The sequence below is a fragment of the Vulpes vulpes genome, chromosome 9 (genome assembly GCF_048418805.1).
Source record: "Vulpes vulpes isolate BD-2025 chromosome 9, VulVul3, whole genome shotgun sequence".
Taxonomy (NCBI): Eukaryota; Metazoa; Chordata; class Mammalia; order Carnivora; family Canidae; genus Vulpes; species Vulpes vulpes.
Genome location: NC_132788.1, coordinates 92707536 through 92731959, shown reverse-complemented (window position 1 = coordinate 92731959; position 24424 = coordinate 92707536). Strand labels below are relative to the sequence as shown.

Genomic DNA, 24424 nt, shown 5'->3' with positions numbered 1-24424 from the left:
CTCCTTCCTTCTCTATGTCTTAGCTACCTCATTTTCCCTTCCCTCTTGGCCCAGCACAGGCTCCTCCACTACTCTGAAATAGTCTTGCAAGGTCTCTCGCAAGCCCCGCCCCTTTTGCAGAAACATCCTCACCCCCATTACAGTGGTCCTTGGGTACACTGGTGCCACACACACCGCCCCCTCTTCCTCAGACTTAGTCTTCTCTGGCCTTCTGTGGCAGTAGGTTCCCAGCAGGCCTTCTGGGTCGGGCCCACCCTCTGATACCTGCTTATATCTTCTTGGGTTCTCAGGTTTGAGGACAAATCAGAGCTGGAGTCAGGTCCAGATGCTCTGGCTCTAAGAAATGTGGGTGCTCTGGGTCTGTGCTGGGGCCTGGTTGGTGACCCCTCCTGGGCACAGACCATGTGGGAACCATACCATGGGGAACAGGGTCTTTGGCAGGTTGTTTGCTTTCTATGGTCTCTGTTCCACCAGTAGTCACTCTACCTTCTACCTTCCCACCGTCTTCTGCTTTGAGCTCTAGACCTGCTTCCTCAATACCACCTCTTTGGGGGCATTTTTAGGCACCCCGTACTGTGTGTGGTCCTCAGCCACATCCCCTCCGCCCTGGACCCAGCCTGCTTCTCCAGTACTGCTGACTTTTGTGAAGGTTCCATCACTCCCAGAAATGTGGGCTCCAGGCTTGGTGCAAGCAGCCCTTTGTCCCTGCGGCCATCAGGACCTCCCCATTTCTGGCCACCCTGTCTCCTGTCTGCTGTCCTGGACCTAGAGTAGGCTAGGTAGCTTCTTCACTGCCCTGTCCCCACTTGTCCCTGTAGCTCCTTTTGCCCTGGGCAGTGTTCCAACCCAGACTCTGGCACACAGCACCTTCTCACTTAAAACCTCTACCTACATACCTACCTACCTTTTGTTCGTTCTTTTCCTTTCTTTCTTTATTTTAGAAAGGGAAGGAGAGAGAGGCAGGGGGAGGGGCAGAGGGAGAGGGAGCGAGAATCCTAAGCAGGCTCCACGCCCAGCGCAAAGCCCGACTTGGGGCTCCATCTCAAGACCCTAAGATCATGACCTGAGAAGATATCAAAAGTCAGATGCTTAACCAACTGAGCCACCCAGGCACGCCTAAAACCTGTACCGTTAAAAAATGCGAGCAGGAATTCTGGTCTATGCTGGGGTGTTGGCCTCTCTAGGCACGGTGCACCCTCTTGCCTGCTGAGCACGTTACTGGCCTGTCTGAGCCACTGCTCCCACTGAGGAACAAGGAAGTCTTTCCCAAGCCCCAGGCCAAGCCATGCCTCCTGTGACCCTTTCCACGAACAGCCCAGCAGCACCCATTTGTATCTCCTGCAGGAGAAGATGCTAGACATATACTGGCTGCTGCGCGTCTGCCTGCGGACCATCGAGCATGGGGACCGCACGGGTTCTCTCTTTGCTTTCATGCCTGAGTTCTACTTGAGTGTGGCCATCAACAGCTACAGCGCTCTCAAGAATTACTTTGGCCCCGTGCACAGCATGGAGGAGCTCCCAGGTGACAAGGCCATTTAGGCCAGAGGGGGCCAAAAGGGGGCCATTGGTGTGAGCCCTAGCAGCCCTGTTCTGAGCCCTCATGGCCCAGTAGCACACATCCATGGAGGGAGGAGGGGAGGCAGCTCCTGCTCTCCTGGGCCCTGTATTAGACAAGTGTTTGCAAAAGCCCCACACCATGGAGGGTCTTGCCCTGGTACCAGCAGCCACAGAGCCAACAGCTCCTCTCTGGTGCTGGGAAGGAAGGAGACAAAATGGAGTGTGGGATGGGGGCCCCTCCAGCTTTCACTTTCTTCTTGGTGCCACTGTGGCCTGGGAGCCGGCCAGCCTCACCTGATGGCCCTGGCCCTGGCCTTCTGGCCTCGGGATGTGTCAGCCCCCGGCAGCCTGGCTTGTGCTCCTTTGCAGATCACAATGGGGGTGGTGCTCTGTGGAGGCCGTAGACAGGAGCTTGGGCTTCTCACAGACTGCTGATTTCAGGCTGGGCTTGGTGGTCATTGTCTGGATCAGGCTGTGGGCTCTTGGGCCCCTGGCCTGTCCCCTGTCCCGCCCCGGGCCTAGGTGCAGGCTTTGTCCTCAGAGGCGGAGCCGTGGGTGCCCAAGGGGCTTTGACTGCTGAGCCATCGAGGGTGTGCTGAGATGGGCTTGAGCCCAGTCAGGAACTCTTGCAGAACCTGGCCTCCCCCACAGTGAGTCTGTGCGATGGCCTGTCACAGTCAGTGAATGCCATGCCTGAAGTCCCTGGATGACTGGCTCTTGGAGTCAGCTCTGGAGCCCGCTGCCCAAGCCCACTCACCCTGCCAAGGGATGTGCCTGCTCCTGGAGCCCCAGCTCCTGGCCAAGCACTCCTACTACCCCATCCTGCAGGCTACGAAGAGACCCTGACCCGCCTGGCTGCCATCCTTGCCAAACACTTTGCAGACACACGCATCGTGGGCACTGGTGAGGGGCCATACAGAGGGCTTGGGGGGATGGGGGTGGGATGGTGCCTCTGGATGGCTGTTTTCTTCTCAGAATGCCAGCCGGGTGTGCTTGAGGCATGGGGACTCGGGCTCATGCCGGGTACCTGCTGAGGCATGGCCTGTCCCAACAGACATCCGTGACTCACTGATGCAGGCCCTGGCCAGCTATGTGTGCTACCCACACTCCCTGCGAGCCGTGGAGCGGATCCCTGAGGAGCAGTGAGTGCGGGTCAGAGCAGGGAGGTGCGTGCTCTGCCTGGCACGACACCATGCCCGGCCTCACTCCTTGCCCACCACCCCTTGCCCTTGCAGGCGTGTGGCCATGGTGAGGAGCCTCCTGGCTCCCTATGAGCAGCGGCCCTGGGCCCAGACCAACTGGATCCTGGTGCGGCTCTGGAGGGTAAGCCTGGCTGGAGGGGAGTTGGCTGTGGTGGGCTGAAGGGAAGGGAAGGGCTGTCCTATCCCACTGACCCCCATTGACCACCCCCCTCCCCGTCACAGGGCTGTGGGTTCGGGTACCGCTACACACGGCTGCCACACCTGCTGAAAACCAAACCTGAGGATGCCAACTTGCCCAGCCTCCAGAGTGAGTGGCCAGGTTGGGTGACTGGGGGGCCCTGGCCTCCTGTTCTTGGGTCCTCTAGGATTCTTCTCCCTTCTCTCAGCCTCTCTCCTGTACTCATGCTGGGCCCCAACTCTGCCCCCTGAGGTTTCCATTTCTTGGCTTCCTGTCAATCTAGGGATACTCTGCGCCTCCTCTCCCTTGCTCCCTAGTCCCACGTGTACCCTTTGGGCCTGAATGCTCTGCTGGGTCACAGGGAAAAGAGGCGGCATCTTCCCAGGCTGCTGGCAACTGACACAGAGTTAGGACTCTGAACGAGCTCTGTGACCTCCAGCCTGGTCCCAGCACCATGTCCTTCTCCCCCTTCATTGCCATCTGCTGATGCCAGAACTTGGATACTTGAGTCAAGGCAGGGGCACAGACTAGGGGGTGTCCAGGGCCCAAGAGGGTGCCCATGGGGCTTCCAAGAGGAAGGGGCATTTGGTTGGGAGCAGAGGCTTTGCTCTCTCCAGGGGCCATGGCCCAGCAGAGCCCTGTGAACCTTCACCTAGGCCAGGTCTGGGGTTGTCCAGCTTGCAGTCTGCCTGCCACACGCTGTGCTCACCTTATGTGGTGGTTCTTGGCCCACAGGTGTGTGTCTGCCCTCGTGGGCAGGGTTTCTGCATGAAGGAGTCCCCAGAGGCTGATTGCCTTGTGCAAAGTCATGCATCAGTCCTCGCCACTTTTTTTGGTTGTGCCCGCAGGTGGAACTGAGCTGCAGATGGAGAATGGCAGTGGGATCAGATACTTGTCCTGCTGCTGTAGGAACTATTGATTTGCATGGGGTGAGGCGGGGGGGGGAGGGGTGTCCAGCCCAGCTGCGGCTAAGGGCTCTGGTTACTGCTCCTTACCAGACCAGACTTGGCACCCACCACCTCGGCCATATGCCAAGGCCAGGCCAAGGGCAGCAGAGAAGAGTAGAGGACAGCAGGGCTCAAGCAGTAGGTCTTAGGGACACTGACCTCGATATGAGTCGAAGTCTGGGTCACCCTGTCTGGGTCTCACCCTCCCTGAAGGGCATGTGGCTGAGAACTCACTGGGATGATGCTAGGGCCTAAGGGATAGTTGGGGCTGGGAATGACTTCAGCCTGTGGCTTGCCCAGTAGATGGACAGATTTAGCCCTAAACCTCAGACAGTGCTGTACCCTGTCCTCCTGCCTTCGTGACCTGAGCATCCTCAGGGAGCCATCTTTTTGTCCTTACACCAATGGCCCAACAAATGAGGACAGAGGTGTAGGCAGGAGCCTCAGACTGGAGTTCCCAATGCTACCTCCTCATGCCCCTGCAGAGCCCTGCCCCTCCACCCTGCTTCAGCAGCACATGGCAGACCTGCTGCGGGAGGGTCCCGACGTGGCACCCAGCTTCCTCAACAGTGTCCTCAACCAGCTCAACTGGGCCTTCTCGGAGTTCATTGGCATGATCCAGGAGGTGGGTCATGGTGGGTCATGTAGGCTGGGGCACTACAGTGGACCAGGCACAATTGGAATTGTGGCCAGGCCACTGACTGCTGCCCACCCACCCACTGGTGGCTCAGATCCAACAGGCTGCTGAGCGCCTAGAGCGGAACTTTGTGGATAGTCGGCAGCTCAAGGTGTGTGCCACCTGCTTTGACCTCTCAGTCAGCCTGCTGCGTGTCCTGGAGATGACCATCACGCTGGTGCCTGAGATATTCCTTGACTGGTCCCGGCCTACCTCTGAGATGCTGCTGCGGCGTCTTGCACAGGTGTGTCCATCTGGGCAGGGTAGGGGGGACCCCTGGGAATGCCCCGGTGGTGAGCCCACCCATCCACCCACCAACGGGCTCCTGCCCTTACAGCTGCTGAACCAGGTGCTGAACCGGGTGACGGCTGAGAGGAACCTGTTTGACCGTGTGGTCACCCTGCGACTGCCTGGTGAGGACCTAGTGCCCTGCACCCAACATATCACAGGCCTTGGTTCCTCTGCTAGGAGCAGTGATGCCTCATTGTCCAATCTGCATCAAGACAGGCTGGCTTAGCACCCTCAGCCTTAGCTCGCCCTTCTAAGGGGAGGACGATGGGGAGGGAGGCTGGTGCTAGCCAGGCAGGCCCAGGTCCCCTATAGTTGGAGCATGTGGGTAGCTCTTCCCCTCCCACCTTTCCCCTTAGGCCTGGAGAGCGTGGACCACTACCCCATTCTTGTGGCTGTGACGGGCATCCTGGTGCGGCTTCTGGTGCATGGTCCAGCCTCAGGGTGAGTGTTAGGCACCTGGGCCCAGGGGAGCTAGTGTGCTGATGGGAGTAGGCTGGCCAGGGCGCCCTACAGCTGTTTCTTCATCTCTACAATGAATCTCAGTATTAGGTGTTTGAGGTGGGGTGAGGTGTGGTAGGGGTGGGGGAGGTAGTGAGGTACAAATTGCCTAACTAGGTGGCAACAGCAGTCAGTGGCTCTGAGTAGGAGAATCAGGGACCCCATCAGAACAGGATGTCCTAGCACCACGGTCAGAGCCACTGGCTCGTGGTTATGCCACAGGCAAGGGTGGGGTGCTATCCTGTACAGGATGGGATCAGAGGCTGAGGACACACACTACTACTTGTGTTTGCGAAGGCTCCGGAAATGAGCATGTACCACTTTTATTAAGGAACTCCATGACAGCTGGATCCAGGACGCTTGTAGGAGCCCCCAGCTCAGCACCCACAAAGAGGGGTTCTCAGATCCTTCTTCCCTGCCTCCCTGCTGTGGGTGATAAGATGCATATGAGACCAGGGCACTGCCTCAGCCATTAAGCCCAGACCAGTGCCAGCCCTTAAGAGGCTTCTACCCTCCAGGGACACTGAGTTCCGGCTCAGCCCTCCCATCTTGGCCCTGCTCAGCAGGCTTTTTACTGCTAAAAAGCTGAGGGACAGGCCTTAACTGCTATCTTGTGAGCCTATGGAAGAGGCCCTGTTCTCAGAGTGGCCTGTGGATGCCGCTGGCCAGAGATAGCAGGACTGCTCTGACTCGGGCTCAGGCCAGGCGCCCCTAGGGGGGATGTCCCTTGAGGAGCCTGGCCTGCCTTCTGTCTGCCCATCAGACTGCATGGAGTTGTGTAGCTTGATGCAGGTTAGATGTTGGTGCATGCTTCCTCCTTCTACCCTGGGTGGGGGCCTAGGTCTTCTTTAGAGCTCTCTCCCTCTTTCCCTGTGGGCCCACTCTCTTCCTGTCACATTGGGAAGGGGAAGATGGTTATTCTTCGATTCTTCACCACTACTGCTTGATAGCTGCCTTGGCCCCTAAGGGTGTACCTGGGGCTCTAGTGCAAGGGCTCTTCTAGATGGCCCCAGTTCTAGTCCTTGTGGGACATTTGGGTAGCGGCAGGTCCTGCTAGAGCCTAGCGCCCTTGGGCCTGTGTTAGAGCGGAGCAGTAGAGAGGATGGGGAGCCCGGCCCTTGTATTATGAGTAAGGCTGCTGTAGTTGAGGCTGAGGCCACACAGGAGGCTGGAAGACCAAGCCCAGCACTCCCGACTAGCATCTGACAGCTGTCCGGGAGGCAGCAGGGAGCAGGGCAAGCAGCGGGCAGTCGGTGGCCTGGCTCCTGAGCCCAGGGCAGCTTAGGTCATCACCAGACCCTCAGAGCCTGTGGAGCTGGCCGACTCAGAGCCAGCTTTGAGCCGCAGGCCCACGGGATTGTAGAGATCAAAGTCCTCAGCCACTGCCAGCTGCACGCGCCCATTGAGGCCCCTCCTGCCCGGCTCCAGAAAGACCACATGCTTGTGGACACTGGCCTTGCGGCTGGGCACATCTGGCGGGGTGGTGCTGAGCACCGAGGACTGTGCGCTCAGCTCCCGGAGGGGGCTCGGTGCCCGGGGCCAGCAGCGACAGCGGCAGGTGCGGCGGTAGCAGCGGCGGCAGCCGGGGCAGGGCGGCGCAAACAAGTAGAGCAGCACGAGCACCAGGCCCACGGCGCAGCCCAGCAGGGTGGTGAAGCCCGTGTTGAAAGCCTCAGGCTCAGGGTGCGGGAAGTGCACGCTCACATTGTACTCATGCGTCTGGTTATGATGCAGGCGGGGCCCGCTGGCCAGACACACGAAGACCCCCTCATGCTGCGGCTGCGCGTTGCTGATGGCCAAGCTGCCGTCAGCCAGCACCGAGATACTGCCATCTCGGGATCCTGGTGCCACAAGCAGCTCATGCTGCGGCGACACCCAGGCGACACGGACAGCTGGGGCGCTGGTGTTGCAGCGCAGTGTCAGGGACCGACCCATCTGCACATGCAGCTGCTCTTCCGGCCGCTCTAGGCCCCGAGCCAGGGCAGTTGAGCAGTTCTGGAAGATACGGCTGTGCTCAAAGAAGCGCACTCGGGACGCAGGCACCTTGAAGGCCAGGCACATGTATTCTCGGGCGAAGTCGCTCACAGCACTGAGGCCCCGCTGTTGCCAGCGCCGCAGCAGGTGGTAGAGGCGGCAGTCACAGGGCAGGGGGTTGTTGTGCAGGTAAAGGCCGTTCTTGAGAAAGGCTGGCAGGGCAGCCAGGTGGGCCACGGGGATGCGGCCCAGGCGGTTGGAGGACAGGTCCAGAGTACGGAGGTGGGTGGTGCCCAGCCCGTGTAGGTGGTCGAAAGAGAAGGATGAGAGTTCATTGCAACCCAGGTAGAGACGGCTGAGTGCGCCCAGGCCTCGGAAGGCATGCACATCCAAGTGCGCCAGGCGGTTATTGAACAGCAGCAGCCTCTCGAGCGCCCCCAGCCCGTCGAGGTCATGGCGTCCCAGCGCCCGCAGCGCGTTAGATGATAAATCGAGCAGCCGCAGGGCGCTGGCGTTGGTGAAGACTCCGCGACCTAGCACATCCAGCTCGTTGTGGCCTAGGCGCAGGGCGCGCAGCCGGGAGAGGGGCGCCAGCCAGCCGGGGCGCAGGCGCTGGAGTGCGTTGTGGCTCAGATCAAGGTCTGCGGCGGCAGCCGGCAGTGCAGCCGGCACGTCCTGCAGCCCCAGGCCCGCACAGCTCAGTAGGTCGGCGGCGCACACACATTTGTAGGGGCAGTTATGGGGCATGGAGGGCAGGAAGCCCTCTGTGCCTAGGCTGCCCACCCCGACGCGCGACATGCACAGTAGGGCGCCCAGCAGCACCAGCCAGGCCATGGTGGTGACTGCCAGAGGTGGGTGGGACGGCGCAGCTCCGGGACTCACCCACTTCTGCTGGCTGCGTGCTCCACCCCGCACGCCGAGAGCCCCGGCTCCCCGCTCCCGGGGCCGTGCTGTACTCAGCACTCTCCTCCGGATTCCCCAGTTCACCGGGTGCTTCCCTGGTCAGCTTCTAAATACTCTCTCGGGGGAGGGCGGGGCCTCAGCCTCTCATTGGCTCCTGTTGGAGGGGGCGGGGCGGCTCCCCCAACAACCAAGGTTCGTGCGTGACCGCCAGGGGGGGCGCGAGTCCGTCGCCCAGTACCCACGTCCCCTGGAACAGGAGGGGAAACCTGGGAAGCATTCCTTTAAGCTGCTAGTGATGTTCTTTATTTGTTGTCTTTGGGTTAGTGTTTATTAGGGTAATTAGGGTGTAGGTGGACTTTTACTATCTGCTGGTCATCCCCCTAAATTGGCACCCAGGATGTATGGGTTCTTACTAGAATCTAGAATGAGGGACATGTGAAAAATAGGGAGGTGGACTGGGTTGTCCCACCACCCCCCCAGCCCTCCAACAGGTACTGCTTTCTGACTACCCTTGCCCCCTCTCCCACCTAGGACAGAGAGAGCCACATCAGTGCTCCTTGCTGATCCCTGCTTCCAGCTCCGCTCTATATGTTATCTCCTGGGGCAGTCAGAGCCCCCTGCCCCTGGCACTGCCCTTCCTGCCCCTGACCGGAAGCGCTTCTCCCTGCAGAGCTGTGAGTGGACCAGGGATGGATCAGGGATTTGGGACTGGGATAGATCAGGAGTCTCAAGAAGAGCAAATTCTCAAATTGTGGTACTTAAGAGGCACTGGGTTCTAGGTGGGTCTGACACCTGCTACCCAACCCCCCTCCAGACACAGATTACATCAGCCTTGAGGAGTTGGCCCAGGTGGAACAGATGCTGGCACACCTCACCTCTGCATCTGCCCAGGCAGCGGCAGCCTCCCTGGTGAGTGGGGGGCCACAGCAACCAGGTGTACACCACCCACATACATGTTGGCATAACTGTGCGCACTACATAGGCATGGTCAGTCTGAGCATCCAACCCCAGCCCACCCTGCACTCTGCTCCCTGCAGCCCACCAGCGAGGAGGACCTCTGCCCCATCTGCTATGCTCACCCCATTTCTGCTGTGTTCCAGCCCTGTGGCCATAAGTCCTGCAAGTAAGTGGGCCCCATGGGTGCAGAGGGCTAGGGAAGTGGCAGGGATACACAGACCCTCCTCCTCCTCCTGCCATCCCCTGTTGTAGAGCCTGCATCAACCAGCACCTGATGAACAACAAGGATTGCTTCTTCTGCAAAGCCACCATCGTGTCTGTAGAGGACTGGGACAAGGCAGCTGGTGCAAGTACCACTTCCTCAGCTGCCTAGCCCACATGGCAGCAGCCTCCATCCCTGAACTCAGACCCAGGTTGGGCCCTATTTATGAGCTCCTCTTGCTCTGTTCCCTGTGGACCCTCCCCCCGCCCCCGCCATATCCACCCTCCCTGAGTGTAACCTCATTGGTGGGAGCCCAGCCATGTCCTCATCGTGCCTGAGCTTGACTTTCAGCCAGGGCCACAGTGAGCATTAAATTATTATTCCATACAGCCCTGGCCCGGCCCTTCTTGAGGGAGTGGGCTTTGTGGGGTATGCCCAGCGAGGATCCTGCCAGATTCTGTCCATAGGAGAGGGCAGGTGTCCCAACAGCTCCAGCCTTTTCTGGTCCTCCCAGATAAAGGGCAAGTCCAGGGCCTCTGATGTGTCACGCCAGGGCTCCCCACTGGGGAAATGGGGACTCAGCCAGCCTCATGGAATCCCCTCACATGATGATGCGAGGCTCTGGTACTGACTCGCCGATAGACTTGTGGGGCAGCACACTGGCCCCGTTGAGGTAGAGCTCGTCGTTAACGATGACATCTTCACCCAGCACCGTCACGTTCTCCATGCGTACCTCGAGGGAGGGGGCAGGCCTGGTCAGTGAGGCGGGCGCATTCCCTGCCCCTCTCCTCATCTGGCCCAGCCCATAGGCTTACCCACTGGCCCACGCGGCAGCGCCAGCCCACAATGCAGGACTCGAGCCAGGAGTGGGATCGGATATGGGCATCTCGAAGCACTGTGCACCGCCGGATGCACACGCCATCCTCCACCACCACACCAGGCCCCAGGCTCACGTTGGGGCCGATGCTGCAGTTCTGACCAATGCGGGCACTTGGGTCCTAAGGATGGTGGGGAAAATACAAGTGAGCCGTCTGTCTCCCATGTATGAGAAAGGGGGTCATGATGGGATGGGCAGGGGCCTCACCACCAGCACGTTGCCCACAATGCCAGGGCCTGAGCACAGTTGCTCAGGTTGCTTCTGTCGCAGGGACTGTAGAAAAAGGCACATGCCGGTGAGGAAATCCTTGGGCTGCCCTATATCCATCCAGAAGCCTGTTGGGAGGAAATGCATCAGGAGACTCAGCCCAGCCACACCACACCCCTAGCCTGTAGCCTCCCTGCCTCACCCTGTAGCTCCATGGCATACAGCTGCCCCTCCTTGGCCATGACAGGGAAGATCTCCTTCTCAATGGATGTAGGCTGCAGCTGTGGGAGTGGGCAGCTTGTGAGCAAGGTCGTGGTGGGGGCCTGCCCTACCGCAGCCTACCCAGCAGCTGGCTTCTACACACCTGGATACGCCGCAGCACTGCAGGGTTCAGGATGTACATTCCTGCGTTGATCTTGTTGGACACAAACACCTGCGGCTTCTCCACGAACCGGTGAATGCGGCCTGTGTCAGTCTCACATACCACCACACCATACTTAGAGGGTTCCTCCACTTTGGTCACCTGAGTGGAGGGGGACTTCAGGCCCATTGCAGTTGCGCCTGAGCCTTCATATGCATACTGTCCTAAATCTCAGGGGCTGTGCCTCAATGCTTAAAGACACATACTGCAGAGCTCTGCAGCCACAACACAAGGGAACAAGGAAAGACTGGAGAGTGGGAGAGACTGGGCATAGGGGACATGAGCATCCAAGAACAAAGACCTGGTCCTCTTACCAGGATGGAGCCCTCCTGGCCATGGTGCCGGTGGAACTGCACCATGGCCTGGAAGGGGAAATCGCAGATCACATCACTGTTGAGAACGAAGAAAGGGTCTGCAGTCTCAGACAGCAAGTCACGGGCAAGTGCCAGGGGCCCGGCTAGGAGAGAAGTACAGATCACCATCCTCCCGGTGATGGAGGGCGGGGGTCTGGGGGACAGGGGGGAGGAGGTATGAGCCCCTGGATCCAGGCTCAGCAGACCCCATCCAGGCTGGGTCTGACCCTTCCCGGGCCCTAAACCCTCCCCAAGGGACATTTCTTTACTGACCTGTCCCCAGAGGCTCTTCTTCATGAGACATGGAGATTCGGATTCCCAGCTGGAAGGGAGAAGCCGCCTGTCATGTTCCTCCCGCCAGGGTGGATGGTTGCGCGCGGGGAGCAAAGAAAAAGGTTAAAAGTCCGAGCCTCACCCTCTGCTCCTGCGCCTTCATTTCCTTCTCCAGCATCTGAGACATGTAGCTCACGGCCAGAATCACGTGGTCCACGCCTGCCTGTTGGACAAAACAGCGCCGCCCGACAGAAGGGCTCAGTCAGAAGGCATGGGCGTCCGCGACCCCCAAGCGCTAGCCGTCCCTTGTCCTGCCAGGTCCCACCGCGACACGACCCCGGGTCTTACCGCGGCCAGCGCCTCCACTTGGTGCAGCAAGATGGGCTTATTGCAGAAATCCACCAGTGGCTTCGGGATGCTCAGCGTAAGCGGCCGCAGACGCGTCCCATAGCCGCCCACCAAGATCAGCGCCTTCATCGCGCCTGCGGGCGGCCAGAGAGTGAGTCCCGGGGTCCGCGGCGCCCGCGGCCCGGCCGGCCAAGCCCCTGTCGAGCCCTGCCGCGCACTCCCGCAGCCGTGCCCGGCCCCGCGCCCTTCGCCTGCCAGACTGACCCACTTTGGCTCTGCCCTGGGGGCTCAGTCCGCCGTGACGCCGGCCCACGGCAGCAACAGCAGGACGCGACGCCGGACGGAGGGCTGCTGGCCCCGAACTCAGGCCGGACCTAGGGCGGGCGGTGACGAGTGCCCGAGCCGGCCAATCGGCTGCCGTTTACGTGGCACGGACGCCGACGTCGGAGCGCTGAGGCACGGCGCTGCGACAGACGTAGCCAATGAGCGCCCTAGCGCGCCGGGCTGCCATGGGGACCGGGTCCCGGGCCCGCGGGTCAGCTGTCCATTGGCTGATCCAAAGGCGGAACCGGCGCCAAGGGCGAGGCTTCCTCCCCGACGGGCGCCGGGGTCCGACGCCTCACGGCTGCTTCCGGCCGCGCCCCAGGGCGTGGGCTCACGGGACCCGGCCGAGGGGGGCGAGGGGAGGCTGTTTCCTGGAAGCCACGGGACAGCAAAGACGCGGACGCACCTCAGTTTCTAGCGGCTTTATTTTTGACATACACAACCTCAGACACAAGCGGGGCGGGCAGCGCTAGGTGTACAGAAAGGGGCGGCCCGGCCCAAGGCCCGAGCACCCGTCCCCCGCACGCAAGGTCCCGAGGAGACGCAGCTGGCCCAGCCCGGGCCGCAGAGTGGAAGGGGCGCAGGCCTCGGGCCGCGTGGGCACGTTTAGGCAGCTTCCAGGAAAGTAGAGCAGAGAGCGATTCCTAGAGGCGAGGCCTCAGTTTCCCGATAAGTAAAGGAACCAGGTCCTTCCCAGGGTGCTCCCAATTTTTTTCCTCATTAAAACATTTCTTTAAATCGGCAAAAACTAAACCAAATTAAACAGCTTTAAAGTTCCAAGCATCTATCTAGGGGGCGTGCACGTGGCAAGATGTGCGCGGAGTGAGCAGCGGCTACAGAACTAGCCCAGGCCTTTGGCCCCTGGGGAAACCCCCACATCCAGTGCACAGGCCCCAATGTGAGGGAGGGGTGGGGTCCCTGGCAAGTTGCCACACTGGTCCCCTTCCTCGTTAAGCACCGCCGGTCCCACCCCCCCTAGCCCAGGGGGCTGGTGTTGACTTGGCCCAGGGAAGCACTATAGAGGGGGGTCACTTGAGCACCCCAACCCGTGATCCCGCGTTGCACTTTGGTCCCAAGTTGGGGTTTTGGGAAGGCAGGGCCTGGCGGGGACAGAGCTCTCTGGCAAGGAACAGGGAGAAAGAGTAGAGGCGGAGAGCATGGGTGTACACATCCCACCACCCACCAGATAACAGAGCTGGGTCTCCCAAGAGTCAAAAGTGCTGAAAAGAGGGGTCCTACCCTGATGGAACAGCAGCAAATCCCAAGCCCTTCTGCTCTTTTTAGTGCCAGGAAAACACTGAAGATAGTTGGCATAGCCTCTCTCACTATGAAGAGCAGAACGGTGCAGCATCTGCTCCCAAAATATAGGAACTCAGGAGGCACAGCACATCCCCAGGCTGGAGAGGTTCAACTAAAGGGGGTCCCAAGTGGCCCCGAACTCTGTCTTAGCCTCTGCCCTGCCAGGAAATGACAGTCTACACTAATGAAGAGCTAATACCCCTATGGCTGAAGCCACAGAATGTGGCTGTACCACAGAATGGTACAGGAAAGATGGTCGTTACTAACCAGAACCAGGCAAGCTGTCCCTCTCTGTGCCCCAAGGAATGGGAACCTGCCCACCGCTGGCACCAGGATCAGAGGACCAAGACAGAGGCGGGGCAGGGATCCATCCAGGAGCCCATTTAAAATGTGTGAGTCTGCATCTCTAAGGACTAGGGAAGTAGTCCACCAGTTAAGGCCTCTCATATGCACGCAGCAGGCTTACCTTTAATGCCCAAACAAGGACATGCCAAAAGTGACAATGACAGTGGCCCTAGGCTCAGAGGTGAGGGCACTAACCTTGGCAATGTTGCTAAGTGAGTGCAGTGTTACCTCCTGGTCTCTGTGCCATTGAGGGCTGGTGGCAAAAATGATTAAAACCACCAGAAAGGTCACCCCTTGGGCCTTCACTGTACCATTGTCAGCACTGAGCAGGGCTACACACCAGGCTCACAGAGAAGGTGCTGGACCAGCAGGGAAATACATCCTACAATTCATTTGCTACCAGTTCTTTGTAAAAAAGGTAGCACCTGCTGACAACAGGCACAGGGGCAAAAGCTCACCTCTGAGATGGGGGAAGAAATACTTTGCTGAGGAAAGCATGATGAAAATCAATATTTACTAATGAACAAAGCTACAGCCCAGGAAAAAGATCCCAAGAGACAAGAGCTGGCAGATGGACAAATGGACAGACTGATGGATCCCAGGACTGGTAAGACAAAACTCATTAGCAGAATCTGGGCACCTGCACCCAAGGCCCAAACAATGTCCCTCTGAGCAGACAAGTTTAAAGCTCTCCCTCACAAGCTCCTTACAACGGGCTGCTGCCTTGAGCTTAGCCTGGGAAAAGGTGACACCCTGAGCGGACCACAGCCCTTGAGCCCTGGGAAGGGCAGCCCATCCAGCAGCAGCACAGCTGCCCAAGCTAGAGGAAGAAGACTCCCACCCAAGCACAAGAACTGCAAATACTGTCTAGGCCAGAGCCACCAGAGGCCTTGAGGCCTGCTGGGACATTGACTCTCCTCGGCAAATAGAGCAGGGATCCCTTCAGTGGGGCAAGGAGTGGCCTCCCCCGGCAAGGGATCTTGGTAAGAAAGGCTGGCTGGGGTGTGCAGGCAGGAAGAGGAGCAGGTTCAAGTGCCAAAGAGTGCCTGGGGATCCCAGGGCCTGCCCTCTGCCATAAGTTGACTTCAGCCCAGCTTCATGAATCTAGCCTCATGCCAAGATCAGAACCGATAAGGACAGGTCCAGCTATGTGCAATTAGCCCTGTGGTACCCTGGGTGCATCTGTTAAAGAGCAGGCTGATGCCCACACCACCAGATTAGAAAGACCCCCAACAGATGGTCACCCAATCCTCTATCAGTGAGGAACAAGAGATGAGTGAACACAGGGGAAAGGAGGGACTGCACCAGCCCAGTGCTTCACCATAAAACCAGCAGGGCCCTAAAGCCACAGACCCCAAAGACCTAGGCAAGAAAAACCATTGTCCAAGGGCACCCTGTCCCTGCTGCCAAGCCTATCCACCAGGGGCACTTCTTCCTTCCTAAGTCAGCCTGGACACAGCAGTCAGAGCTGTAGAGCTAAAGGAGCCTGGCTGAGAGGATGTGTGTTGTGCCCTCCTTCACTTTATATATATGGATTCCAGGCTACAGCTAAAAACATTTCTTTTAGTTTACACCAAAGAGAAATATAACCCTTTAAAAGCAAGTCTGTGTGTCCTCACGGCGAGTTCAGTCAGAGCAATGGTCCCTGCCTGCGGGTGGAGAGGAAGGGGTTTGGGGGGCCCAGGGCTGGGCCTACTGGTTCTCGTCCCGCATCTGTTCCATGATGCTGATGAGGTTCTCTAGGCCAAACACATAGCCTCGATCTGGCCCGTCATGCACGGTGGGGTCATCCCGGAAGCCCTTGAATGTGCTGTGTGCAAAGTCGATCATGCGGACATCCACCTTGGGTGGAGAGGAGGGGCCGGCCTCAGGGCTGGTGCTATTGGGGCTGGTGCTAGGGCCACAGGGCGGCGCCCCCTCAGGGAGCCCTGTATCCAGGTGCTTGAGACGCATCTCGGCCCGGCGATCCAGGAAGGACTCTGCCCGGCACTCCCTGCCATCGTAGATGACCAGCAGGGAGCTGGAGTAGAAGCGGTAGGAGGCTTGCCGCTCCAGCACAGCTTTCAGGCCCCGCAGTTTGCTCAGGATGGGCTCAAAAAGGTCACGCCTCAGGTCCAGACCGTTGTGCAGGTACTGATAGAGGGCGTTGCGGAAGCCTTCAGTGGAGAGCCCACGGCCATAGTACTTGTTCCTGCAGAGGTAATGCCCTGTGTCCAGCTGGTATACCTGAAAGCCCAGGAGACAGAGCAGGTGAGCACCAGGGAGGTCTGATGACCTTAGAGTGCCCTGGGCAGGCACTGTCTGGAAAGTACTCCTGACCAGCTTTACTCATCCCAATGTCAAGGCAGCAGGTTCTCACAGAGGCTCTGTATCTGGAGCCCATACTAAGGGAACCAGGTAAGGCCAATAGGGCTTAGAGAACATACCTATAAGGACACACTCAGCACCCTGTGGGTGACTCACCCTCTTGGAGGAGATTCTAGACCACCGTGGGCCCGGAGGACACCTGGCATGGGGAGCAGGCAGGTACATGTGCCACCCAAAATACATGGGCAGCAGCAGCGAGGCTCTCACCAGGGGCAACTCACCTGCATGCCACAGACCCTGACACCCAGTGTAGCTGACGTACTCTGCTCACACTTCCTCATCTGCCGGGCTGCTTTCTCAGCTGATGCATCATCACCATGCTGCCGGGTGCCCATCTTCAGGTCCAGCACACAGGGGTACTTGAAGTGGTGCACTACGTTCTCAAGCAAGAGGAACTCTGGGCCATGGTCAAGGAGAGTAACAGCCACATTCACCATCAGCCCCAGTCAGGAAACCACGACCAAGCTTTTCTAGAAAAGGGGGCATTCTCTTCTAATGTAATGTGTATTCACCTCACAAACTCTCAATTGTAGATTTCACACAACTTAGTAATTCTTTTCAAAAAAATTTTTATTGTAGCAAAATATACATAAAATGTATCATTTTAACTATTTTTAACTGTACAGTTTAGTGGCATTAAGTACATTCACATCACTGTGCAACCACCATTACCATCCATCTCCAGAACTTTTTCATCTTCCACAAGAACTAGAAACTATACCCACCTCACATTAACGCCCATTCCTCTTCATGCCCCCAAACCCCAGGAACTACCATTCTAGTTTCTGTCTCTATGAATAGGACTATTCTAGACACTTCATGTTCGTCCTTTTCTGACTGGCTGTTTCACTTATCAAAATGTTTTTAGGGCAGCCCGGGTGGCTCAGCGGTTTAGTGCTGCCTTCAGCCCAGGGCCTGATCCTGGAGACCTGGGATCAAGTCCCACGTCGGGCTCCCTGCATGGAGCCTGCTCCTCCCTCTGCCTATGTCTCTGCCTCTGTGTGTGTGTGTATGTGTGTGTGTGTGTGTGTGTGTGTGTGTCTCATGAATAAATAAATAAAATCTTAAAAAAAAAAGTTTTCAAATTTTAGACAATTTGTATGTAGCATGTGACAAAATTTCATTCCTTTTTATGGCTAAAAAACTTTTCCATGAGATGTATACACCAAATCTGCTGATGCCATTATTTGTATTTATTCTATTTTATTCTGTCCTATAGGCATACACAAACTAAAGATCTGCAGGTTCACATACATCTCTGGCACCATTAGTAAACCGAGGCCATACTCACGCCATACCCCACCCAAGCCCAAAAAATAAGGAAGACATCTTTGCAGCACTACTACAAACATGAGAAATCAGGTTTAACATTCTTGAATGGTAATCTTAAAAAAAAGTGGATTTAAATTTCTATCCTGCCATTTTCTGACTAAACTTCAAACCAGTGGACTATATATTTAAACTTATCCCTTACTACGTATCTGCAACCACCTCAGATAAAGGTTTAGGCTTTTCTGTCAAAAGTCATCAGGACCCACAACCTGGACCTCAATTCCATATTGGAGGTCCAGGAAGCAATTCCCTGATCTTGGATGGTAAAATACTTGGCATCACTTGATGCACATATCAACACTGCCTAATTCTTTAAAGAATAACTTACAGAAAACCATTACATTTAGCCTTTACTTAATTTCATCACCTGCTATAACTTATAAAAACAAGTGGCAATAGAACTTAAAAAAGGCTGCAGAAACATTGCATAGTGCCTGAGAGCACAGGCCCCTGAATCCTGCTTTGGCCACTCATGGGCATGGGCAAAACACATAACCCTCTTGTGCTTCCATCTCATCTATAAATGGGCATCTTTAACACTTCCTCAAAAGACTGTTATGAAAACTGAGTAAACAAACAGGGCTCAGCACATTTCCCCTCAGTTTCTCGGTAAGTATTAGTTATTTACAGTCTACTGCTTCAAACACTAAATAATCATCAGAATTCCCATTTTATAATGTTTTACTTTTACCATCTTAAAGACTATTTATTATAGTTGTTCCGGTATAGTGTTTATCTTAAACAAACAAACAAAAAAACCACGTATCACTTTGTAATAATTACCTTTTGGGAGAGGAGAAGCATATGTGTGCACATGCGTACATACACACACACACACACACACACACACACAGATCCCGGATTCTAGGTATGCACTGATAAATATGCTAACTACTAGCCACATCTGGCAATTTAAATTTAAATAAATGTAAAATTCTTTAACTCAGTCACAACAGCCACGTTTCAGTTAGTCAGTGTGGCTAGTGGCTACCACACTAAACACAGATACAGATACCTCCACTGTCCCTACAGGACAGCGCTCTTCTGAACTGCCAGGCTTACCAGCTCCAAAAAGCAGAAAAAACCGTGTCAATAAAACGAAGGACAAAGAACCTATGAAAAAGGGAGGTGAGAGCAAGAAGGGCTCCCAGACAGAGAAGGCCTCACAGCCACAGTGCTAGAAGATGTCCTGACACAGGACCAACCCATGGTCCCAGCAGGGGGCACTGCTGAAGGTATGGTGACAAGGATACTGTAGAGCTTTCGGTCCTTGGACTCGGAGCGCATGCGGCTCAGTTGCTGCTTGTGGCAGCGCAGACTCCAGGGATTGTGGCTGATCTTCTCAGAGCTCAGACCGCTGTTGCCATCCAGCATCTGGAAAGGGACGTCGGAGTGGCTGTGGAGCTCCACCTTTGGACTCTTTGCCTCCTGGGAGCTAAGAAGAAAGAACAGGACACATTGCTGAGGAGCTCAGACAAGTCCCCGCGTGGGGTCTCACTGCACAGGGTGGAGGAGGCCTAGGTCAGGTCTAATCTGCCACCCACAGCCCCTGCTGATGGATGGCACAGGGGCCCCGGATGCATAAGCACATAAAAGTGGGTAATAAGTAGTGTTTATACTTGTGTCTCTGAAAACTGTCTCGAAAATAACTCCTGGCATCAAATTATGTGATGAAGATACCACTCCAGATCCATTAGGAAGGCTATTATAAAAATAAACTGGAACAAGTGTTGTAGAGGATGTGAAGAAATTGGAAGCCCTGTATGCTGCCAGAGGGAATGAATGCAAACTGCTGCAGCCGCTGCGAAAGTCTGGTGGTTCCTCAAAACGTTATACGTAGAATTATCATATGATCCAGCAATTCCACTCCTAGGTACGTACCTGAAAGAACTGAAAACAGGAACTCAAATAGAAACTTGACACTAATGTTCGCAGCAGCATTACAATAAACAAGAGGTGGAAAAACCCAAGTGCCCATCAGTGCATTGAATATGGATAAACAAAAGGTGGCGTCCCCATACAGTGAAGGATTGTTCAGCAATAAAAAGAATGGAAATTCTAATATAGGCTACAACCTAGATGAACCCTAAAAACATCTTGCTAAGTGAAATAAGCCAGATACAAAAGGAGAAATGCTGTAGGATTCCACTCATCTGAGGTAAGTGCATACACAGTCACAGAACAGAAAATAGAACAGTGGCTGCCAGGGACCCGGGGGGATGGGGAATGCAGAGTTAGCTAACAGGTATAGAGCTTATGCTGGAGATGAAAAGGAGTTTTGAAAATGGATGGTAATGAAGGTTGCAAACAGTGTGCAACTATCAACTGAACTTTACTCCAAGAAAAGGTAAAAATAAATTGATAGGTGTACTTTACAATTAAAAAAAAATACAAAAATTGACAAATGTATAGTTTTACACTTCATAAATATAGGGTGGAGCATGGGAAGCCACTGTCAAGAACATGAGTAACTATCCTGTTTTTATCCACGTCTACAACTGAATTTTTAATAAGTTCTAAAGAAAACATATGCTGACATTACATGCTTATGAATGTCTGCTTGTGTTATCAGACTTGGAAGAAAGAGAAAAACATGAAAGAAAACAAAAGCAGGACAGGCCCCAAAGAGCCTGTGTTTCTCACCAGACAAGGTAGAAATGAAGCCACTTCAGTAAGGAGATTGTTTCTAAAGCCAGCCAAACCACAAGACGGTTTTAGTGAAAAGTCTAGTCCAAATGAAAATACAACTTTACAACTTCATTTTCCCCCCAACTTAAAAATCTTTGAAGTAACTTGCCAAGCAGAGCAGAGCAGAGCACTAGTGAAGCCATGTGCCCAGGAAACGGCAGAGCAAGTCTGCTGCAGAGGCGGAGCACTGCAGCAACAGCAAATGCCACTGTCCCATCCCCGACTCCTGCCTCTCCTGCAACTGTGGGTGGACAAAGTCAGACAGAACTGAGCCAACCACCAGGGCAAGTGTGTACTGGAAATGTGGATGCTCCCCCACAGGGTGGCTGGCAGGCTGGGTAAAGCAGCTGAAAGACACAGCCAGGCACTACCTTTCCTTCTGCTGGAAACAGAGGAGACACTAATGCCTTTTTTTTCTTATCCCCTTTAAGAAACAAGGTTTATTCATCTGCCAAGTAAACCCAAATAAGTTCTCTGTGCCTACATGGGGAAACCCTTGCCTCTTGGCATCACCCCTGGTGTCACAGCTCTGGTCCTGGGGAAGAAGCAAGCTCTGTTCCTGGAACTAACTCAGAGCATCCGTGAACAGGCCAGATCTCTGGGCACTGCAGATAGAGCTGTCACTTGCAGAGCAGAGCCCTAAACTTTAACACAGGTAGACTTTGATGTTATTCTACATACACTGGCTTTTCACCATGTGATTCATGAAGCAACTTTTATCCTTTGGAGAACAGAAGAAAGCCCACTCTAAGGAGCTGTTGAGAGAAAGACATCAATGCCAGCAATGGCCTTGAAGATTTGGGGAACATTCCTTGTCACCAAGGTTAGGTCCCACAATCATCAGTGAAGAGGAAGCCCCTTGGGGAATGACAAGGAAGCCCTGAAGAAATGCTTCTGCAGACTACAGTCTATTTTCCACAAGAGTCATAACACCTGGAGACCCTCCTTACTAAGAAATGGATATGAAGGCACTCTTTGCATCAGAGATACGGATCTGACCAGAGAGGGTCTCTAAGTGAGGACATGGGAGATGACACATCACACACTCAGACAGATCTCATGGGGTTCTGTGCTCCTCAATGTGAGTGTGTCCTCTTCCATCGATGGGAGTGAGGAGAGCTGGAATGCCCTGGGCTCACAGCTTCAGGAGCCAGGGTACGCAGCATGTGTTGCTGAATGGATTTGATGTCAGAGATAAACTATGTGCCGCCACATCTAAGAAAAGTCCCAAATCTGACTTCTAAGTTGAGTGATAGACCTTATTCACTGAAACTTACTTTTGAGTGAAATAATATATTTTTAAAGAGTTTTTTAAAGTAATCTCTGTACCTAACATGGGGCTCGAACTCATGATCGTGAGATCAAGAGTCGCATACTCCACAGACTGAGCCAGCTAGGTGCCCCGAAATTAAATATAAAGTAATTTAATCATACGGTTTTGATTTCACTTTGTTCCAGGAAGCTCACATTATTTTTAGCTTAGTTTTTTTTTTTTTATAATTCAGTGGGGTTTCTTAAAGTATATTTACAAGGTTATAAAACATCACCACTATCTAATTTTTAGGATATTTTATCACCTCCAAAAGAAACATCATCCCATTTGCAGTCACTTCCTATAATCCTCTCTCCTTCAGTCTCTGGCACACACAAACCTGCTTTCTGTCTAATGCCTTGCCTACTCTAAACAATCTATAAATGGAATCACATAATATGTGTGTTTTTGTGATTTTTTTCACTTAGCACAGGTTTTCAAGGTTCATCCCCACTGTGGCTCATATAAATATGCCATTCCTTTTTATCACTGAATAATAGCCTTTATTCAACCATTCATCAGCTGATGGACACTTGGATTACTTTCATTGTTTGGCTGTTAGGAATATTACCATAAACATTTCTTTTGCAAGTTTTGTGTCTGAATGTATTTTTTCAATTCTCTTAGTATAGGCTGTTATTCCCAGGAGTAGAATTGATGGGTTTAACTTTCTAAGGCACTGCCTGATAACTGTTTTCCAGGGTGGCTGCACTATTTTATTTTACATTCCCATTAGCAATTTAAGAGGGTTCCAATTTCTCTAAATCTTCATCAACACTTTTGATGACAGCCACCCTAGAAGAGTTCACATTTTTTCCATAAAATATCAAGAAACAGAACTCTTTATAGACTATTTTCCTAATCTATAAGAAAAATAATTTCCAATGCAATAAACTAAATTTTAGGTGCAGAGAAAGGGTTAAGAGCTCATCTTAGAGTCTCCGAGAGGTCAAAGAACCTCTTACAGAACCCTTAAATAACACTAGTCCAGAACATAAGGCCTCTCACTGGCCATATGCCATCAATCCTACAAGTCAGAAAGCAGATGCAACCTCACTGTGAACCAAGGTATTTTGACCTCATGTGTGAGACATAACAAAGCTGGAGAACTCAGAGCACACATGGAGAGTACCTTGCTTCAAAGGGCTGAGAGACCTTCTCTCTCTCTCTCTCTTTCTCTCTCTTGTCCAGCTACATCCATCCTCAGAAGGCAGGATCATTGGGGTGATATGACACACCCAGGTAGGTAGCCAAAGAACACCAGCCGTCTTCCCCCAACCTGGAGCCCTACTTCCCTCGGATTCGTCAGGATTCTAGAGAGGTCTCAAGTGTTTGTGCTGCTAGGAACAGATGTGCAACTTTGAGCCCTGCTCACCACCCCCTTACCTCTCAGAGGTTTCAAGGGACAGGCTGGCTCTCTCCTCCTTGTGCTCACTGCCACTGCCTGACCGGTGCAGGCTCCGGCGGGAATGTTTGCGCCGAGGTTGCTCCCGCTCTGGTGTGTCATCCTGCTCCACAGTCTCACTTTCCACATAAGGGTAGGCCACCAAGTTGATGTAACCATCACTGTCTCCCTCAAAACAGACAGACACCACGCCTGTTGGAAAAAAGGCAGCTAGTCAACAAATGTCTACACAGGCTGGGTCTGTGTAGCACAGACTGCTGATACCTGCTGTCCCACAGCACATCACCTGCTCTGAACCAACTGAAGATCAATGTAGGAACAATGCCCAACAGACACATTTCCAGAATACAGCTGACCACTTACCCCAACTCAAAGTCTGCTACTTGACCTCTGATCGTGCATAGGTATATATGTATTTCTCACTCTCTTCTACAATCTTGGTACTTCCAGGGACTGACTTCTGTACCATTCAGTAGGACTGTGTGTCCTGGAGACACCCACACGTGACATAACTTAACCATTTAACTTAACTGCTCTGTGATACTGCCATTCCATGTCATCATCTCAATCTGTTTTCTTCTGCCTGGTGGAGAGACATTAAGACTTCTCCCTGCAAAACAATCCTCAAAACAAGTCTTCTGCCCACAATAAGCATCAGGCTATTCTAACCTCACCAGACAGAATTGCCTCACCAAACCACCGGCACTTCTAGGTTGAGACACCTATTCTCCATGCTATATACTCAGGCAAAACAGTTTACAGTCCATTTTATATCAACCAAGTTGTTCATGATTTCTTCTGAATCATTACCAAAGGAGTTAAAATACAATACCTACAAATCCAGCCCAAGGAGTTTTTTAAGAAAGAAACAAACAAAATGGAAGGGGAAGGGGAAGGGGAAAGGGAAGGGAGGGAAAAAGAAAAGAAAGAAAGAGAAGGGAAGGGAGGAGAAGAACAAAGTCCAGGGGTACCTGGGTGGCTCAGTCAGTTAAACATCTGACTTCAGCTCAGGTCATGATCTCAGGATCCTGGGATCGAGCCCCATGTTGGACTCCTCACTCAGCAGGGAGTCAGCTTCTCCCTCTCTTTCTGTCCCTCCTCTCCACTCATGCGCTCTCTCACATAAATAAATAAAATCTTAAAAAGAAAAGATAAAAGTCCAGGCTCCCCATCATCTAACTTCTACATCCAACCTCTGTCAGCTACATTTCACCTTTCACATTTTCAGTATACATAATTTGCTCTATAATCTGAACGAAGTGAGAAGCATTTATAAATAAGTCAACATGCCAGACCAAGAATATCATTCTTTTTGGCCCTGCCTCTATTCTTCCCTGGGCCCTTTTAGAAAAATTCCTGAAAAAAATGAAATGGATTTTTTCTTAAATTCCCATTATGCTGCATGGCAGTGGGCCTCACACCTGCACCCTGGCAGCTTTACACAGATGGCTACCTCTCCTGCAAGTGTTTACCTTTGCAACCTCCCTC

General features: G+C 53.9%; 4 protein-coding genes across 20 annotated transcripts in view; 1 reads left to right on the top strand and 3 right to left on the bottom strand.

The window, feature by feature from the left end:
* The window catches only part of RNF123 (ring finger protein 123), a 29252-nt gene extending 19478 nt beyond the window's left edge, over positions 1 to 9774 (top strand). For 7 of the 15 annotated variants that reach the window (XM_072720983.1, XM_072720974.1, XM_072720972.1 and 4 more), the window contains exons 27-37: positions 1345 to 1522; positions 2386 to 2460; positions 2612 to 2699; positions 2793 to 2880; positions 2982 to 3066; positions 4370 to 4509; positions 4616 to 4804; positions 4898 to 4973; positions 5208 to 5292; positions 8758 to 9135; positions 9264 to 9491. In XM_072720983.1, coding sequence (XP_072577084.1) covers positions 1345 to 1522; positions 2386 to 2460; positions 2612 to 2699; positions 2793 to 2880; positions 2982 to 3066; positions 4370 to 4509; positions 4616 to 4804; positions 4898 to 4973; positions 5208 to 5292; positions 8758 to 9135; positions 9264 to 9435 — 1554 coding nt within the window. In that variant the 3' untranslated portion in view covers positions 9436 to 9491. Of the gene's footprint in view, positions 1 to 1344; positions 1523 to 2385; positions 2461 to 2611; positions 2700 to 2792; positions 2881 to 2981; positions 3067 to 4369; positions 4510 to 4615; positions 4805 to 4897; positions 4974 to 5207; positions 5293 to 8757; positions 9136 to 9263 lie in introns of all 15 variants that reach the window. The other 8 variants (XM_072720980.1, XM_072720977.1, XM_072720979.1 and 5 more) reach the window with 3 other exon arrangements.
* Positions 5638 to 8372, bottom strand: AMIGO3 (adhesion molecule with Ig like domain 3). The gene has a single exon (XM_025987936.2). It carries the CDS (start codon positions 8155 to 8157, stop codon positions 6631 to 6633), a length of 1527 nt encoding a protein of 508 aa, XP_025843721.1. The 5' UTR covers positions 8158 to 8372; the 3' UTR covers positions 5638 to 6630.
* Positions 8507 to 12281, bottom strand: GMPPB (GDP-mannose pyrophosphorylase B). The gene is made up of 10 exons (XM_025987979.2): positions 12129 to 12281; positions 11865 to 11998; positions 11659 to 11739; positions 11517 to 11565; positions 11205 to 11347; positions 10834 to 10992; positions 10672 to 10750; positions 10470 to 10597; positions 10201 to 10383; positions 8507 to 10118 (listed from the first exon to the last, which is right to left on the bottom strand). The coding sequence occupies exons 2-10, from the start codon at positions 11991 to 11993 to the stop codon at positions 9987 to 9989; spliced, it is 1083 nt and encodes a 360-aa protein (XP_025843764.1). The 5' UTR covers positions 11994 to 11998; positions 12129 to 12281; the 3' UTR covers positions 8507 to 9986.
* A 314-nt stretch (positions 12282 to 12595) lies between these two features.
* The window catches only part of IP6K1 (inositol hexakisphosphate kinase 1), a 65269-nt gene continuing 53440 nt past the window's right edge, over positions 12596 to 24424 (bottom strand). For 2 of the 3 annotated variants that reach the window (XM_025987958.2, XM_072720987.1), the window contains exons 3-6: positions 22918 to 23128; positions 18785 to 18966; positions 16421 to 16596; positions 12596 to 16058 (exon numbers count right to left, since the gene is read on the bottom strand). In XM_025987958.2, coding sequence (XP_025843743.1) covers positions 15525 to 16058; positions 16421 to 16596; positions 18785 to 18966; positions 22918 to 23128 — 1103 coding nt within the window. In that variant the 3' untranslated portion in view covers positions 12596 to 15524. The remainder of the gene's footprint in view (positions 16059 to 16420; positions 16597 to 18784; positions 18967 to 22917; positions 23129 to 24424) is intronic. The other variant, XM_072720988.1, reaches the window with a different exon arrangement.